The sequence below is a fragment of the Berghia stephanieae genome, chromosome 2, assembly GCF_034508935.2.
Source record: "Berghia stephanieae isolate SIO BIC M18660-M18661 chromosome 2, UCSD_Bste_1.3, whole genome shotgun sequence".
NCBI classification, from domain to species: Eukaryota; Metazoa; Mollusca; class Gastropoda; order Nudibranchia; family Aeolidiidae; genus Berghia; species Berghia stephanieae.
The window spans coordinates 62,521,061-62,538,560 of record NC_088361.1 but is presented as its reverse complement, the minus strand read 5'-3'; the positions used below and the strand labels follow the sequence as shown (position 1 = coordinate 62,538,560).

The window sequence follows — 17,500 nt, the reverse complement described above, 5'->3', positions numbered from 1 at the left end:
ATCATTAATATCTTATTATTATTATCATCATCGTCATCATCATCATCGTCATCATCATCATCATCATCATCATCATCATCATCATCATAACCATTATAATTATCATAATCATTATTATTATTATTATTATTATTATTATTATTATTATTATTATTATTATTATTATTATTATTAGTATCATTATCATCATCATCATCATCATCATCATCATCATCATCATCATCATCATTATTATTATTATTATTATTATTATTAATAATGATAATAATAACATTATTGTTCTTATTACTACTATTATTTCTAATATTAGTTATCTTATTACCATTGTACTTGTTATTATTATTATTATTATTATTATTATTATTATTATTATTATTATTATTACTACTATTATTATTATTATTATTATTATTATGATCATGATCATCATCATCATCATCACCATCATTATTATATTGATGATGATCACGATGGTGATGATGATGATGATGATGATGAGGATGATGATGATGATGATGATGATGATGATGATGATGATGATGATGATGATGATGTTGGTGGCGGTGGTGGTGTTTGTATTGTTATCTGTTGTTGTGATGGTGATATGATGGTGGTTATTGTGATTGTTGTGATATTGTTGTTGATGAGGAGAATCATGATAATGATGTGATGACGCTCATATAATCGTTCCACGACACGAAAAACAAATAAATAATTCTAAAGTAGGCTAAGACAACATTTTTATGAAAAGAAGTTATTAGATAACAGCAAAAACCGCTTGACAAAATCAGGTACGAGTTCTATGAACTCAACTTTCAGAAAGCCAGCCATTATCTCCACACCATTAGTCAAATCTCTTAATTTATTGATATCTATGGCTCAGCTCGAATATTTCAAAGTACACGTTTAGAGGTTGTCATAATGAACTGTTATATCTAATGGAGGTTGCATTGTTCAAATTTAACAGCACTGTTATTAACTAGTAGAGTGAATGTGACCCAAATCATTAATTAATCAATGTTATTACTTACCCTCTACAGTACTGTATGGAATGGCGTGTACATATTTGCAGGTCTGAACGCGGAACTCAATAATGGGCTTGATTTATCGTTGTTGTAATAGACAATATTTTGCGTTGAACTGAGAGTATTCAGCCGCTGAGCCCATAAGAATTTTGGGTTAACAGACGTGCAAATAAGTATACGTTGGTATGAATTATTTAAAAATACAGGAAACCATATTTTTGTATCCAAAAAAGTTGCCACATTCTGCTGTGCAGCTTACAATTTTTTTTAATTTGCAAAATTTACAATTTATTGATAGATAGAGTCATTTAATTACTGTTGGAGGTTGATTTGATTTCAATGTTTTGAGAAACAAATGATCACAGGTTAGGTTCTCTCTCTCTCTCTCTCTCTCTCTCTCTCTCTCTCTCTCTCTCTCTCTCTCTCTTTCTTTCTTTCTTTCTCTCTCTCTCTCTCTCTCTCTCTCTCTCTCTCTCTCTCTCTCTCTCTCTCCCTAAATGAATATGACTATGTAATATATCATACACTTAGTAAATTCTCATCTTAACAATTCACGTTGTTTGTTTTTTTAATTGTCATCAACTCTGAGGGGAAATTGTTAGTCAAAACAAAGTATCTAAATATAATTTAATGATAGATTGTTTTGTGATGGTAATGTGAGGTTTTAATGAAATGAGTTTTATATTGAAAGCTTTTGGGGAGATAATGAAATATTGATGACTATTTTTGTAGTAAAAGGAAGTAAATTATTTATTCAAAGTGCAATACTATGGAATACGGACATGAGGAGAAAGGGGGGGGGGGGGGGGAGGGAAGCGTGAAAGGGTAAAAATTAAGCCATTCGATTCAAAAATAGTTTGTTTTTTAATGCAACATTGTCAATATTAAATGCAAAATTTCATAAAGTTCTTTGCAAGAAATCACGAGGACAGGTATCACGAAGATGATAACATTATATAGAAAAATGGCCAAGTCATAGATAATATCACACAAATATTGTGTCAAAAAATTGTGTAAAATAATGATAAAACTCAATAATTGTTGAACGAGAAAAAAAGAAGAAACGATCTATGTTTTAAAGCATTTTAAAAAACTCATCGACCTTCATCAACAAAGATGATTTGAAGAGATCCCAAAACAACTTTTAGTGAATGGAAGACCGCATGAAAGCAATGTCTGCAAGGCTTTACCTGTCCAGAATCACGTTTGTGGAATTCTCTAGGGAAAGGAAATCCTGATAGGCAACAAGTTAAAAGAAGGAATATTCCAAAGAATGCTGCAATCGGCTATGATTCTCCCTGGAATTCGCCTATTGAAACATCCTTCTCTAATTCTGCCGCCCCAAGCCAGATCAACGTAGATGGCTAAACCTTGATTTTGGATTACATCATCATTTGACAAAGACAGCGTATTTGCATCACCATTTTTGTTCTTCATTAACTAAACCTACATAAACAAATTATATACATTCTCGTAGATATGAAGTATTTGTCATGTTTCTCAGTCATATGAAAAGTTTAGATGAGTTACTCTTTTTCTCCGCAACAGAAGAAGAAGAAGAAGAAGAAGAAGAAGAAGAAGAAGAATGAAGAGCGGCAGAGATTGTGGTGAGGAGGGGGGGGGGGGGGGGGGGAGAGAACAAATAGGAGAATAAGGAAAGCGAGGATCGGAATATTATTTTTAAAATCCAAATATTATTCATTCCATTTTAGAAAATAAATATTTTAAAAAAATGCAAACTAGGATCATCCCTAAATAAATAAGTATGCTTTTCCATTGAGGATAACAATTTGTATTTGCCTGTATCATATTGCATGTTAGGTACATTAGAGAGATTAAATCAATACCCAGGGGGTAAAAGGCTTCCATATAATTTAATCATTTGAAAGTGATTTCCCCACGCAAAGCTGCCACTTCACCTATTGGATTATTTTTTCTGTGAATCTGAAAATACTACCTTTTAAAATTTGAGTTTTTATATATGGCAATTTTTTCCACTAAACGTGCTAAAATCGCTTTACAAAGGGTCCCTGACCAAATATGTGACATATAGAACGAGATATGACCCCTATTAGGCGATATTACATTTTTTTGTCTGACAGAGACAGCGCTGTTGACGGCCAGGTACTCCTTTTACACATGAGGACGGTGAGAGAATGTGAGTAAAGAGCTTTTTCAAAGAACTCAACGATGGGCCGAGCGAGGCTCGAATCTAGGACCTTCCGATCCAAAAGGGAGTGTCATACCACAAGACCACATAGCCACCTTACCACCTTTTTGTGATACTAAGCCCCTAGAAGCTGTGGACTGTAAAACGTAATAAACATAAATGAATATAACAGCTTCAAAAAAGAACAAAATACCAAACACGGAACATGTCGAACTAAAATCTATTTTTCAGCCAACAAGAACAACAACAACAAAAACAAAAAAACAACCCCCCACAATTTAAACATAAATGCATTGCTTGCAAAACCCAGATAAACGGATTTTTAAGTCATGTATTTATGTTTTAATTGTTTTGTTGTTGTTGGGTTTTGAGCCCGAAACATTCCGTGTTTGGTATTTTGTTCTTTTTTTTTTCTTGAAGCTGTTAAATACTTTTTTTTTAATATGTTAAGGTCAGCAAGAGAATTTTTTTTCAACCGAAACAAAAAACAAAAAGAAAAGAAAGAAATAAGAAAGACAATCTAGATGAAACTAAATCATTTCACAAAGCCCTGGTATTTACGATCTTGAGGTGTGTCTATTGTCTATGGTATTTACTATCTTGATGTGTGTCCACTGCGATGCATTTTTATACCATAGAAATGAAATAGAATCTGTAGTAATTTGTCATTGACGTAAAGATGAAAATATTGCTGCTTGAAGCTCGAAGGAAAAAATAACGATAAGTATTGAATTGTAAGCTTCATTAGACGAAGACAGATAGTGTGGACGTTTCGGGTTTCCCCTTTATCAACAAGATAGGATGAATGAAACTCTACAGACGAATGAGATAATGTGATAGTGGCTTTGTTAAGGTGAATAAACCATTAATAAAGTTTATTCCATGGACGTAAAGAGAGAATTGAAATCTTTTCATTATAATTCATTGAGCTTTATATAGCGCAATATCCACTTAACGTGCTCAAAGCGCTTTACAAGGGGTCCCTGGTCAACAGCAACATTTAACATGTAGGACGCGACATGACGCCTGTTAGGCGATATTACAATTTTTCGGACAAAGACAACGCTGTTAACGGCCAGGTACTCATTTTACACCTGAGTACGGTGAGAGAATGTGAGTAAAGAGTCTTTTCCAAGGACTCAACTATGCGTCGAGCGAGGCTCGAACCCAGGACCTTCCGATCCGAAAGCGAGTGTCATACCACTAGACCACATAGCCGCACTTTAGAGAGACACTCTCACTGCTTCATTAATAGTTTACGTGGTCTTAATGTCACACTATTTGGAACTGTAAATAACATTTTCATAATGGACAGGAATGTCTTGTACATCTTAAAATATTGGATTGGATGGATGGATGGATGTCTTATTTTGAGCACCTAAATCACCCCGGCATAATACCGTTTTGAGGGTAGTAGGTCACACATATCGACAGATTTAAAATGAACTATGAGAGAAAAAAATCCAAAAAGTTTATTTTACTGCTAAAAATATTGCAAAATTTCATTTGCATAATATTATACTGACCTAAAAGCATGTCAAACAGTAATATCAAAAACGCGCTTATTTGTATCTTTATTTGAAGACTGATAGAATTCTTCTTCTCTCCTGAATACGCAACGATTAATGGTTTTAAAAAATTGAAAATTCTGATATGATTTTGCTTCGTGTCATGGCCAGACGACTGTTTCCATTTCTAACTTTCAAGCACATTAATAATCATTGGCCCTCTTATCCATGCTTTCACTACTCCATTAAACGGCAAATAGCTTTGAATTTTATTTTGAAGAAGCAATAATGATTATGCTGATCAAAGGGGCAAGAGTGTGTGCAATAGCTGTTAAGGACATCTTTATCAAATAAAATCGATATTTTCTGATGACAATATCGTCAATTTATGACAGCAATCGAATCAAATAAACCACTTCTCCCATTAATTTATTTCTTTAACATATCACAATTTAGTTTTTAATGCGTTTGCTTCTTGTCACGTCATATCATTGCGACTTTTTATACGTTTGCGAGATACAGTTCATTGCATTTGACAACAATTTCAACATATATTCTTCCCAAAATGTTGCTTGCATAACGATGTAGACAAAGAGAACAATGATTATCGATTTATTATTTGGAAACGTATGAACGAACGTATTTAGGCTAATAAGAACACGTTCTTTAAAGAAACATTTGGAACTGTACAGTCCCGATTCATATCCCTCATTTTAACAAATACAGTTTTATTCGATTTTCTTTGTCATAGCTATCTCCATGTCCATCAATGATACGGATGCTTTCTTTATTTGAAAAAACAACAAAACTTTAATACAAAATAATAATGTTATACGTGACTAATCTCAAGTAGACATTTGACGCAAAACTGGCTATTACATGCCATACCTCTGTGATTGAAAAATCGATTATTGAAACATTACATTATAACTTATTTCTTCAATCATCCACAAAATCCCCCCAGTCGGTTTGTTGACAAGACCCAGTCATTATGGGGTGCCGACAGCTCAGTTGATAGAGCACTCGCTTCACGCACAAAGAGACCAAGATCAATCCCGGGTGAAGGCGAGATTGTTTTTTTTCTTCCTCTCTTCTGATTCTCCTTTCTACCCAGCAGTGATTGGGTAGCTGGGTCTGTTAGATCTGGCGGAAAGTACTTTGGGATAGATTCGCATAATATCCAAAGGGTGGCAAGCAATTGCTGCTATCCTTTTCACGCAATAGAAGCCGGGATAATCTCCGGTTCCAAAGGCCTAATGATATTAATGGCTGCTTACTTGTCTTAAACTCATGGATATTATTATAAACTGACAAAACACCTTTTCATAGTTTGGCCTGGAAACCCTCACGTCGTAATACTTATATCGATCAATCTAAATGACCCACAACTTTTCAAAATTTCTTATACCTGAGAATTGTCCGAAGTCTTTTAATGTATTTTTTTCCGGGTGAAAATGTAGAAAATGCGTTTTTATCAGAGTACAGCAGAATAGATTTTAGCATTTGCAGAACAAAAATTTGAACAATAAGAATTAACCCCGTCCTACGTATGTCATGTACTGCCGTGCTGCCAACTCTCCTGGTGTATTTTTGGTACTTTTCGAAGATGGAAACACACACTCAGCCACTCAATCGAAAGGAAAATTGGCATGTGCATAGTTTTTTTTCAACTGCTATTTGCATTCCAAATTGAAAAAAAAACAACAAAAAAACCTGTAGCTTTAATATTATGTATAATATGATTCGTCTCAGAAAAATTTTATAACGAAAGGGTATAAGTAGCCACAGCCAACTGCCGATAAAGTCAGGTTTTGCTGATGAGTTAGTTAAAAAGAAATCACCAATCAAATTATTTAATTATATCAGATAATTACCTGCCGATCAATATATTGAGCACATCCACATGCGACTGTTGCCTGATCATTGTATCCAGCACGATGGAGTTGAGAAGGACAATGAAAAATCCCAGAATGAACATACAAACACCGACAACGATATCCACAAGGGTGACGCCATAATCATTGAGGGCCCAGTACACCACGTTATCGAAAGACTGGGCTGAAGCCGATGATGATGACGATGAAGATGATGAGGATGACGATGTCATGGTCATGTGCAAGCAGCTTCAAAGGGACGTGCTGTGATGGTCACAGCGATTTCAAATCACCTTTCTCATGATGTAAAGGTTTATTTTGGATATTCTGAAATATAAAAGAAATCAACACAATTCTTATCATTTTCAAGAGATAGGTAATTATTGTAAGTGAGACCCCCCCCCCCCCCCCCCCCCCCCCCCCCCCCCCCAAATAAAAATAAATAAAAACAACAACAAAAATATCCCCAAAAAACCACCTTGAGCGGTTGATGCTCCGTCACGCAAAAAACACATGAAAGCATTCGAGCTACCCAAGGCTCAATAAAACTGTCCTCTAAGAAAACACGTGTATTATTTTGACCAGAAAACGTTAACGTTGAATCGAATCACCCACAACTTGGTACTTACTTAACCGAACCATCAAGAGGTTGACATTCAAGCAAGTGGCGTGTTATTGTTTCATTGGGTGTTGACATACGGGGCAGGAAGGGGACGTGTCTTTTGTAATTTTGCTTAGAAGTCTCGCATTGAGACTTCAATCTCACCTATTCTTCCCAGGGACTTTCATCAATAGCAGATGGGTTTTTTTCTTAAATAAAACGTGCCTTCTGGTATTTTTTTATATTCTTGTTTGCTTGCTTTTAACGGTTTTTTTAACAGCGCTTGCGACACATTTAGGTCATTTCAGCGCCAGTAAAAAAGTAGAAAATGGGATGGTCAAAAAATTATAGATTTACGATTGAAAGCGTGCAATAAAAAGTAAAATAAAGGCTCAAATAGGGTTCCAATAGTGAACAGATGAAGATTCAAAGGGCATAATATCAGTGTACTTAGTTTAACATTACATTAAAGTATAAGCGGAGTTCCAACCAAGACATATACACTCAAATGTTTACAAACTATTATGCATTCGAATTTAAAAAAATATTACAATACATAATAGAGAGATGATTCTTAAGGGAAAAATATCTCCCAAAACTATATCTAGCTAGAAATGGACTCTTTTATTTTTATAGGTCATCTGAAAGTTTGCGAAATGTCTCAAAATTGGTAATGAACCATTATCTTCTCACTAAATGCATAAAAACTGCACGCATTTTGAATTCTTCTAACTTTTAAACAGAAAATAGAAGTTAAACACATTCTTGCAAAGGAAAAGGGAGGTAGAGTTCATTTACACGTGAGTACAGGAATATAATATGGCAATTTAACACAAATCTTTTTTTTCTTGAATATATTATTTGACCTGAAAGAATTTACTGAAATCTTACTCTTATTAATTAATAAATAAATAAATTATTTATTCATCTATTTATTCATTATTTATTTATTCGAATTTTAACTGCTTATCATTTTATGGGGCCATACACATAGAATAGTATATTAGATTAATCTCTTTGTTTAAAAAATGAAATAATTGCAACATGTCCTCTTTCAGTGAAGTGACGGATTGACGTAAAATTCTTGAACACTTCTTTGAAATTGTAATGTTTACCTTGACACAACATCATTTCCGACAAGTTTGATTCCTAATAATTGATGGTCACAGAACCTATGAAATACTTCTAAGGAGTTGAAGCTTTGTCTCAGTTTGTTATTCGACTTGTCATTGAAGCAATGTGAATAGATTCATATTCGTAAGAGAAGAATTCATGAGTTTGATTATCCCATGAGAGTTACAATTTGATTGCCCTGGGCAGAACAAACATAATTTCATTTTGATAATGACGAAAGGAGGAGCTGTCATTTGTAATTGTTTGTATATTGGCATTTCCATCAAGAGTATGTCCTGAATCTACTGATTGTGTGATGGATGCACATGACTATGTGTCTGTGTGTGAGAGTGAGAGTGTGAGAGAGAGTGTGTGTGTGTGTGTGTGTGTGTGTGCGTGTGTGTGTGTGTGCGTGTGAGAGAGAGAACGGATGTGCGAGAAAGAGAGAGAAGAGAGAAATAAAGAAAGATACATCGATAGATATATAGATCGATGGATATATATATATATATATATATATATATATATTATATATATATATATATATATATATATATATATATATATAGAGAGAGAGAGAGAGAGAGAGAGAGAGAGAGAGAGAGAGAGAGATGGTTGTGCGATGTGTGTTTGAATTCATTTTTAAAAAGTATCCTATCCACTATATTCACTTCCCATGACCTTTTGTTTCCATCTGTATCAATGTGTGCTTGTCAACAAATTAATGTGCGCGTCGAAAATATCTAATGTTTTGTTTTGGCGTTCGTTTATCCAATCGGAGCATATTTTGAGAGAAAACTACAAATTTATTATGCGTCCAAAGAAAATGTAAATCAATATAATTTAATTGTAGGCCCCCTGTGTAGAAGATGAAATAGTAAGATTATGATCTTGTATCCGACGCAATAAAAAGATTTTTAATATCGAAGACCAACTTGATGTTATAATATATCTTTTATAAGCATTTAGACACGTAGAAAATTTGTTCTGACTTAGGGTCAGATTTAAAGATTTTATAAAAAAGATTGTCATCATAAGTAATAGTTCAACTCCCCGGGGCCCAACAGTCGGTGTTTGGTAATATAACTTAAACCTTGGGGTGTTTATATAGTTGAATGCCTTTGGCAGATTTACTGATAACTGGACTAGATTTCCTTTTACGAGTAAAAGCTTCAATAAAAGGTATTCGATCCAATCCCAAGAATCAACAAAGCGAGTTTTGAGATCAAACCTCAACCAGCAATAAAGGAGAACAAACTAAACGTGATGTACTTATTTATCCTCTTCGTTCTTTGTTGGAACATAAGGCACCAACAAAGTCCCTCCAGGCATCTCTGTCCTGGGCCAGCCAGCTCAGCTTTTTCCATGTCTTCCCAGCCTCTTTAGTGATTTAGGTATGGTTTATACAATACACACACATAATTCAAAAATGGCTCCCAATTTGAAATTGGGCATCGTTTCAATTTTTTCTTCCATCGAAGAGCCTGTCGCTTTAATGGCATGAGTGTTGGTTTTTCCATTGAAGCAATTTTTAAAAAATCATATCTGCACCTGTCGTTTAATCTCAATCCGGCTGCATGACCATATTAAGATAATATGTATTCATTTATGTACCTGTATACCTACCTATCCATCTATTTCTTTATTTATCTCTTTCCTGCTGACAAATTAAATAACATCATTAACTAGCCTACTTGAAATATGTTAAGAAATGATTTAGAATGGGCGTTGTCTGCCTGATCACCGATATTCTCTTCATTTGTTTTATAGTCCCCCCCCCCTCTCTCTCTCTCTCTCTCTCTCTCTCTCTCTCTCTCTCTCTCTCTCTTTCTCTCTCTCTCTCTCTCTCTCTCTCTCTCTCTCTAAAAACATAGAAAATTGAAAATTAAATTCTTTGGCCAAGTTAATGCAATCGATTAAACAAATTGTATGTGTTGTTCTTGTTTTTATTTTTAATTAATGTAAAATCATTTTGTCTTTAATTTTTTATTGCTTCCTGAACAAGAGAAGCGACTATTCATTAGTTGCCAAGAAAGTAAACGTATTGAAAAGTTTTCTTTTCCTCTGGGAGGACAGGATATCAATTAACCACTATTTAATGATACATCCTATTCTGTGCGCGACCGAAAGTTCAGAAAAAATGTTAATGTTAAAAAAAAATTGACGTATTTACAAATGTATACCATTAATGCATACAGAGTGAGTTGTTTTCAAAAAAACATTTTTAAAATTGAATAAAATTATATTGATTATATATTTTCATTGGCAAACACAAGTTTTATATATTTTTTGTTTGTTTTATTTTTTGGTGATAATTATGTAGTATTCCTGATTGCTATACCAACATCTGTAAACAAGGTATAGTTTATTAAATTTTACTGATATTATGAATATAAAATTTGTGATTTTGACGAAATTGATTTTTAAAAATTTATCCTTAAGGGCTATCTTTCTTTCGCATCAATCAAGAAAAAAAGGCTAATGTGAGCAATAAGGTTAAAGATTCTTGCACTAAAAAAAAGATTAGAAAATGATAATAGCACAATACCGTTTTACCTATTTACCTAGTCATCTCACTACTCCCCCCCCCCCCCCACACACATATCCCCTTCCTTTAAAGATGGTAATTTGTAGATCAATATCAAAATAATTGAAATGAATTGCTTCGTTCGACTTTATTTGTACATTGCATTCGTAACACCTTTATCAATGCTGGAGAGGAATTATCTCAATTTAACCAGTTAACTGCCATACCTGGAAAGACGCGTATTAAAAAATGTGGCCAGAAAACTCATCCTTCTAATATTATTATGAGGTCATTTGAATCGATAGATATTTGAAGGACGAATTTTCTGGCTAATTTTTTAATTACGAGTTTGATTTTTTTTTCTCCAGAGAACGACAATTAACTGGTTCAACAAAGGGGTGAGCATACTTGGCGTGGACAAATCAAAGACATTAGGGTCCAGGGAATTGATCAGGCAATAGAAATATAACACAAATTAATTAGACCTACGTTAGTTTGCTGAAAGGAGAGCTTGACAATACAAAATAACACATCAAATTAGAAGCAATTCAATTATGTTTATACACCAGAATGTTGTGATCCAGCATGTGATCTGTTTACACAATATCTACCAAAATCGATTTTACATATTTATTATATTAAAGAGGTTTAAGTAATTAGAGATAGTTTGCCCATCTTTTGTGTTGTTTGTACTTATGTGGTTATCATGCTTCTAATTTGTTCCAGGTTTTAGAAAATGCTGTATTTTTCCACAAAAAATAAAGTGAATTCTATGTACATAGGAAGGAATTATGAATGTTGAAGGTTACATTAAGAAAAAAAATGTGTGAAATTGATGATTTTCGGTTTAATCCAATACAGTCGAAACTCCTTAATTTGAACAGTGCAATGAGACCGGAAACGTTCCAATTAAGTCAATTGGGATGCTCTTGAAGGCTACGGTGTGAATGAAGCGTGGGTGTTTTTTAAAAACAAACTAAAATGTAAAGAATCTAAACATATTTCATTAAGAAATAATAAAAATGTTAGATCTAATAAACCGTAGTGGTTGACAAAAAAAACGTTAAACGTACAATCAATAAGAAACATAAATTATACAAAATATTCAAAAAGTATCCTACAACAAATAATGTTCATAATTATGTCAAGGTTAGAAATAACACCAAATACACGGTTCAAAATGCTGTGAAAAAGTATGAATGTACATTAGCACACGAATGTAAGAATAGTCCGAAAGGCTTTTGGAGATATGTCAACAGAAAGTTGAAAAGGAGACCAGGTGTTAGTGTCTTACTGAAAGATGATGGTGCCAAGGTTACTTCGGATATAGATAAAGCTAATGTTTTAAATGATTATTTTTCATCTGTGTTGATTCAAGAAGATACTACAAATATACAAACTTTCAATGTTACAAATCAATTAAACGTTCCTGATTTTTATATTACACAAGAAGACAAATTGTTGAATTTCGATGTGACTAAAAGCATGGGACCCGATTCCCTTCATCCGCGTTTACTGAGGGAAGTGGCCTTTGAAATATCACCGCCGCTATCAACAATATATAATAAGTCTCTTGAATCTGGAACCTTACCCATTTCATGGAAACAAGCCAATGTTACTGCCATTCATAAAAGGGCAGCAAATTGGATACTGCAAACTTTTGACCCATCAGCTTAACATGCATACTCTGTAAGGTTATGGAGTCTATCTTAAGAGACCGAATAATGGACTTTCTTGAAAGTCATACGATGCTAAACGATAACCTGCACGGTTTTAGACCAAAAAGATCATGCATTACTCAACTTTTATAAGTGATGGAGGATTTTACCAAGTTAATTGATCGTGATCAATGCATTGATATTGTTTATCTTGATTTCCGCAAGGCTTTTGATTCTGTACCACATGAGAGATTATTCATTAAACTAAAAGCATATGGATTGAAAGGGAATATCTTTAACTGGATTACAGACTTTCTTAATAATCGAATACAAAGAGTCATTGTCAATGGGGTGGGGTCGGATTTTAAGAATGTAATTAGCGGTGTACCCCAATGAAGCGTATTGGGACCACTTTTATTTCTTTTATATATAAATAATTTACCATGTGACATAAATTCAGCCTGTAAACTGTTTGCAGACGATACGAAGATCTATAGTACAGCTGAACATCATACATAACATTCTACAAAATAATATAATTTCACTTTTCAAATGGTCTACAGCATGGCATTTGGATTTTAATGTTTCGAAATGTAAAGTATTTACATATAGGAAAAAGATAATCCATGTTATAATTATTTTACCGATACTTCTATGTCAAATCTACTTTCCGTTGTGCCTTATGAAAAGGATGTGGGAGTTACTTTGATTCATTTTTGAATTTTGATGTACATATTGATAATTGCGTAAGCCGTGCAAACAGAATGATGGGAATAATATATAGAACCTTTATAAGTCTTGATAAAACCATATTTTTGTATTTGTATAAATCGGTCGTTCGACCAATTCTAGAATACGGAAATTGCATCTGGAGCCCATTATATAAAAGATAATCTATTAGTATTGAAAGTGTACAGAGGAGAGCTACCAAAAAGATTCATGCCATACAGTATTTATCTTATAAGGAAAGGTTAGAATTTCTTGACTTACCAAGTTTGAAATATAGAAGAATTCGTGGGGATTTAATTCAGGTTTATAGATTGGTACACGGTCTGGATAGGATAGAGTTTTCTGATATTTTTTTCATATTCTAATGTTACTTTTAATAGAGGGGACAAGTTTAAGATGTTTGTCACTAGATGCAAAACAAACATAAGACAAAACTGGTTCGGTATTCATATTGTCCAGAAATGGAACAATTTGGAATTTGAAACAAAGAATGCAAAATCTATGGATTATTTCAAGGTGTTAGTTGACAGAGAAGTATATGATGGGAGATTTATATATGACGAATAATACTTGTTTGCACTGCTGTTGACATGACTTTCAATCTTGTATGTAAATATTATGCATTGTTACCTTATTATGGTTATCTTCTATATTATGTATAGATGTATATGTGTGTGTGTGCGTTTGTGTGTGTGTGTGTGTGCGTGTGTGTGTGTGTGTCTTTGCATGTCACGGTTAAAGATGTACGTTTGTCCATCACACATACATGCGTAAATTTAAGTTGATATACTATCTTTACCACGTGTATCATTATTGTAATCTTTCAATCAATATATTTCTAGCATTACAATTAATATTAAGGGCATTCACGGGATTTTATCCCTAGCCCTATGCCATATGTTATGTTAAGTGGTTTTCCAAATTATTTATTTTTGGATACCTTCGTAACTGGAAAATATATCAAGAAACATACGTGTAGTCCTTATTGTAGCCTCTGTGGCAATGCAGTAATTGTAGCATTGTACACTTCTTCTTCTTCTTGTGGAAACCTCCAATATTGTCGAGGATCACTCCACAGTTTTAAGGGTTTTACATTGTAAACTCGTTAAAACTCTGCACTGATACTAATAAAAAGTATATAGATTATTTTTTTTATACACAAGTGATACAGATCTTTATTTCTGTTGCCTGACTTAAATTTTGCCCATAGCGTATCGCCATGATGACGGATCTAAAAAGAATGAGTGACCATCAAATAACCCCTCAGATTATACAGAATTAATATCATTACACTCTTACTACTTATCCATCAAATATAAAACAAAGACACACGAAATTTGTTTACCATGGTTTACAGCAAATTACACAATGTCATCCAATGCGGCATGCTTGGCAAGGACTCATTTGCATCAAAATACGTGCTCTTCTTGATTGACCGTTGCTCTCTAAGAGGTTTAATTGGTAAAGTCATGCAAATAAGACCAAAAGGAATTAATTGTAAATGACTTAAACTCAATGGCGATGGTAATTATAAACCGTCACAATAAAATCGTTACTTTAAAAAAAAATTGGTGTTAATAATGACTAAAAAAAGGTTCATTAACCTCACTGATCATTCCATTTAATCAGATGTTCCATCTGAGACGCGTTCCAATTAACTGGCTGTTCGAATTGAGCGGCGTTCCTATTACCGGCCTTGACTTTGTTGGGACAACTGACATAAACAATATTTTCGAAACAGGATGAAAACAAAGTTAGTCCTGAAAAGAGAAATAAAAAGCACATGTAAATGCACACGCACACCCTTTAAATGCTGATATTCTATCAATGACAAGTATTCCAAAATCACCACCACACGATCAACTCTTATTATGGCGTTCGTTCACATCAATCGGTCAATTCTCACGTTTTTGTATGATTCAGCGTATATATATATATGACAAATATTGAGAGAGAGAAGGGGGGGGGGGGGGGGAGAGAGAAGAGGGGGGGGGGGGGGGGGGGGAGAGTCAGACAGGCAGACTGAAAAAAAGAAAGAAGGATAGAGATAGATCGATAGATAGATAGACAGATAGATAGATAGATAGACAGATAGATAGATAGATAGATAGATAGATAGATAGATAGAGAGAGAACGAGAGAGAGAGAGAGAGAGAGAGAGAGAGAGAGAGAGAGAAAGAGAAAGAGAGAGAATGGTTTTTGCTTATAATCATTATATCTATGTATCCTGGTGAAATGACCATATTCTCCAAGGCGAAATCTTTGATTACTGATCCAAGAGACTCTCACGGATATAAATGCCAGCAGTTGATAACGAATAATGAAAATACCGACATTGTCAAATTGAGATAGCAGGATCTAATGAATTAGAACGCAGCCTTGGCAATGCTTACAAAGCTCATAATAATGTTTTTTAATGACTGAAAAGTCTAACAGACCGGAGCGTCTTGATATCGTCGCCCACGGTCTCGATAGTATTCGCTTGGCTAAGAAGCTCCCAACATTGCCATCCGGAAGTATAAAGGACAAACACACAAAACTCTGTGTAACCATGAACTGTTATAGTCTGGATAATACTGTTATGTGAGAAATACTCATAAACATGGATGGAAAATAACAATAACAAAGACCTGAGTGACGTCATCTTCGTTCTATCTATAGATAGTATGCAGATGACGTCACTCAGGCCTTTGTTATTGTTTTTGCCATCCGCGTTTGTGAGTTGTTCTCACTAAACTGTATTAACCAGACTATAAAAGTTCATGGTTACACAGAGTTTGTGTGTTGGTCCGTTATACTTCCGGATGGCAATGTTGTGAACTCCTTGGCCAAGCGCATTCTATCTATAAACGTTCAAGGTTACACATAGTTTTGTGTGTCGGTCCGTTATACATCCGGATGGCCATGTTGTGCGATTCTTAGCCAAGTGCATACTACCTATAGAACAATATCCACTAAACGTGCTGAAAGCGTTTTAAAAGAGGTTACCGGTCAACAGCAACACCTAACTTGTAGGACGAGACATGTCACATGTTAGGCGATTAATTTTTTTTTTTTATCGGACGGAGACAACGCTGTTAACGGTCCCTACTCATTTTAGACCTGAGTACGGTGAGAGAATGTGAGTAAAGAGTCTTTTCCAGGGACTCAACTATGCGCCACTCCGAGCGAGACATGAACACTGTACCTTCCAGTCCGAAGGTGAGTGTCTTACCAACAGACCATGTACCGCATCAAGCTTAAATATAGGGTCGGATCGTAGCCATCGTAAAGTTATAGCCTGACACTGATAAAAAAATGACGTCAAAATGCCAGTCTTTTGCCACAAAAGAAAACAAATCGTGAGTTGTATTCAATAGTTCAACCAATGAAATAACTTGTTTCCTTGAGCTCTACTAACGACAACTCTCACTAGACGCTAAACAAACCTAAAAAATGACGTCAAACTGCCAGTCCTAGAGGGTTCCAGTATCAGGCTATAGATAGTTCGAAGATGACGTCACTCAGGTCTTTGTTATTGTTTTTTGCCATCCGCGTTTATGAGTAATGCTCACTGAACTGTAGTAACCCGACTATAAACGTTCATGGATACACACAGTTTTGTGTGTTGGTCCGTTATACTTCCGGATGGCAATGTTATGAGCTTCTTAGCCAAGCGCATACTATCTATATGTTAACGATGGCTACAGTCGGATTCTCCAGCACCAAAAGACAATCACCTACGAGTGGGTCTCGAAAATATTATCTTGGCCCATTAAGTCTGGATGTTGTGCATGAATCAAATGGCCCACCATGGGACAAAAAGCATTTATTACAGAATCAACAAATGAAAGAAAAGAATGGATCAAAGCGAGCAGCGAGTTGTAAAAGCCATTGCAATAAATAGTTATCAGCAGGAATTTAACACCAAACATCATTAACCAATTAACTGCCGTAATCTGGAAAGACACTTATTATAAAATTTGGCCAGTAAACACGTCCTTCACAATATTGATCGATTTAAATAACCCTCGTCTTGGCAAAAACGTTCAACCCTGGAACTTTGCGAAGTCCCAGGTTTAAGAACTTTTGCCAGGATGAGGGTCACTTAAACCGATCGATATTTGAAGGACAAGTTTTCTGGCCAAATTTTTAAATACGTGTCTTTCCAGATTACGGCAATTAACTGGTTAAATCAGGATGGGCAAGTCATGTTTTATATCATTATAGCGGGGTCAACGCCATCACGGAGGCGATATAAAAACGAATATAATATAGTATAATGAAAGTTGACATGAATTATTTACATCTCAGAA

General features: G+C 34.5%; 1 protein-coding gene across 1 annotated transcript in view; it reads right to left on the bottom strand.

Moving 5' to 3' along the window:
- Positions 1 to 17,500, bottom strand: part of LOC144963698 (G-protein coupled receptor 12-like) — a 35,025-nt gene that overhangs the window by 11,512 nt on the left and 6,013 nt on the right. The window contains exons 2-3 of the mRNA XM_078897653.1: positions 14,810 to 14,965; positions 6,578 to 6,904 (exon numbers count right to left, since the gene is read on the bottom strand). Coding sequence (XP_078753779.1) covers positions 6,578 to 6,816 — 239 coding nt within the window. The 5' untranslated portion in view covers positions 6,817 to 6,904; positions 14,810 to 14,965. The remainder of the gene's footprint in view (positions 1 to 6,577; positions 6,905 to 14,809; positions 14,966 to 17,500) is intronic.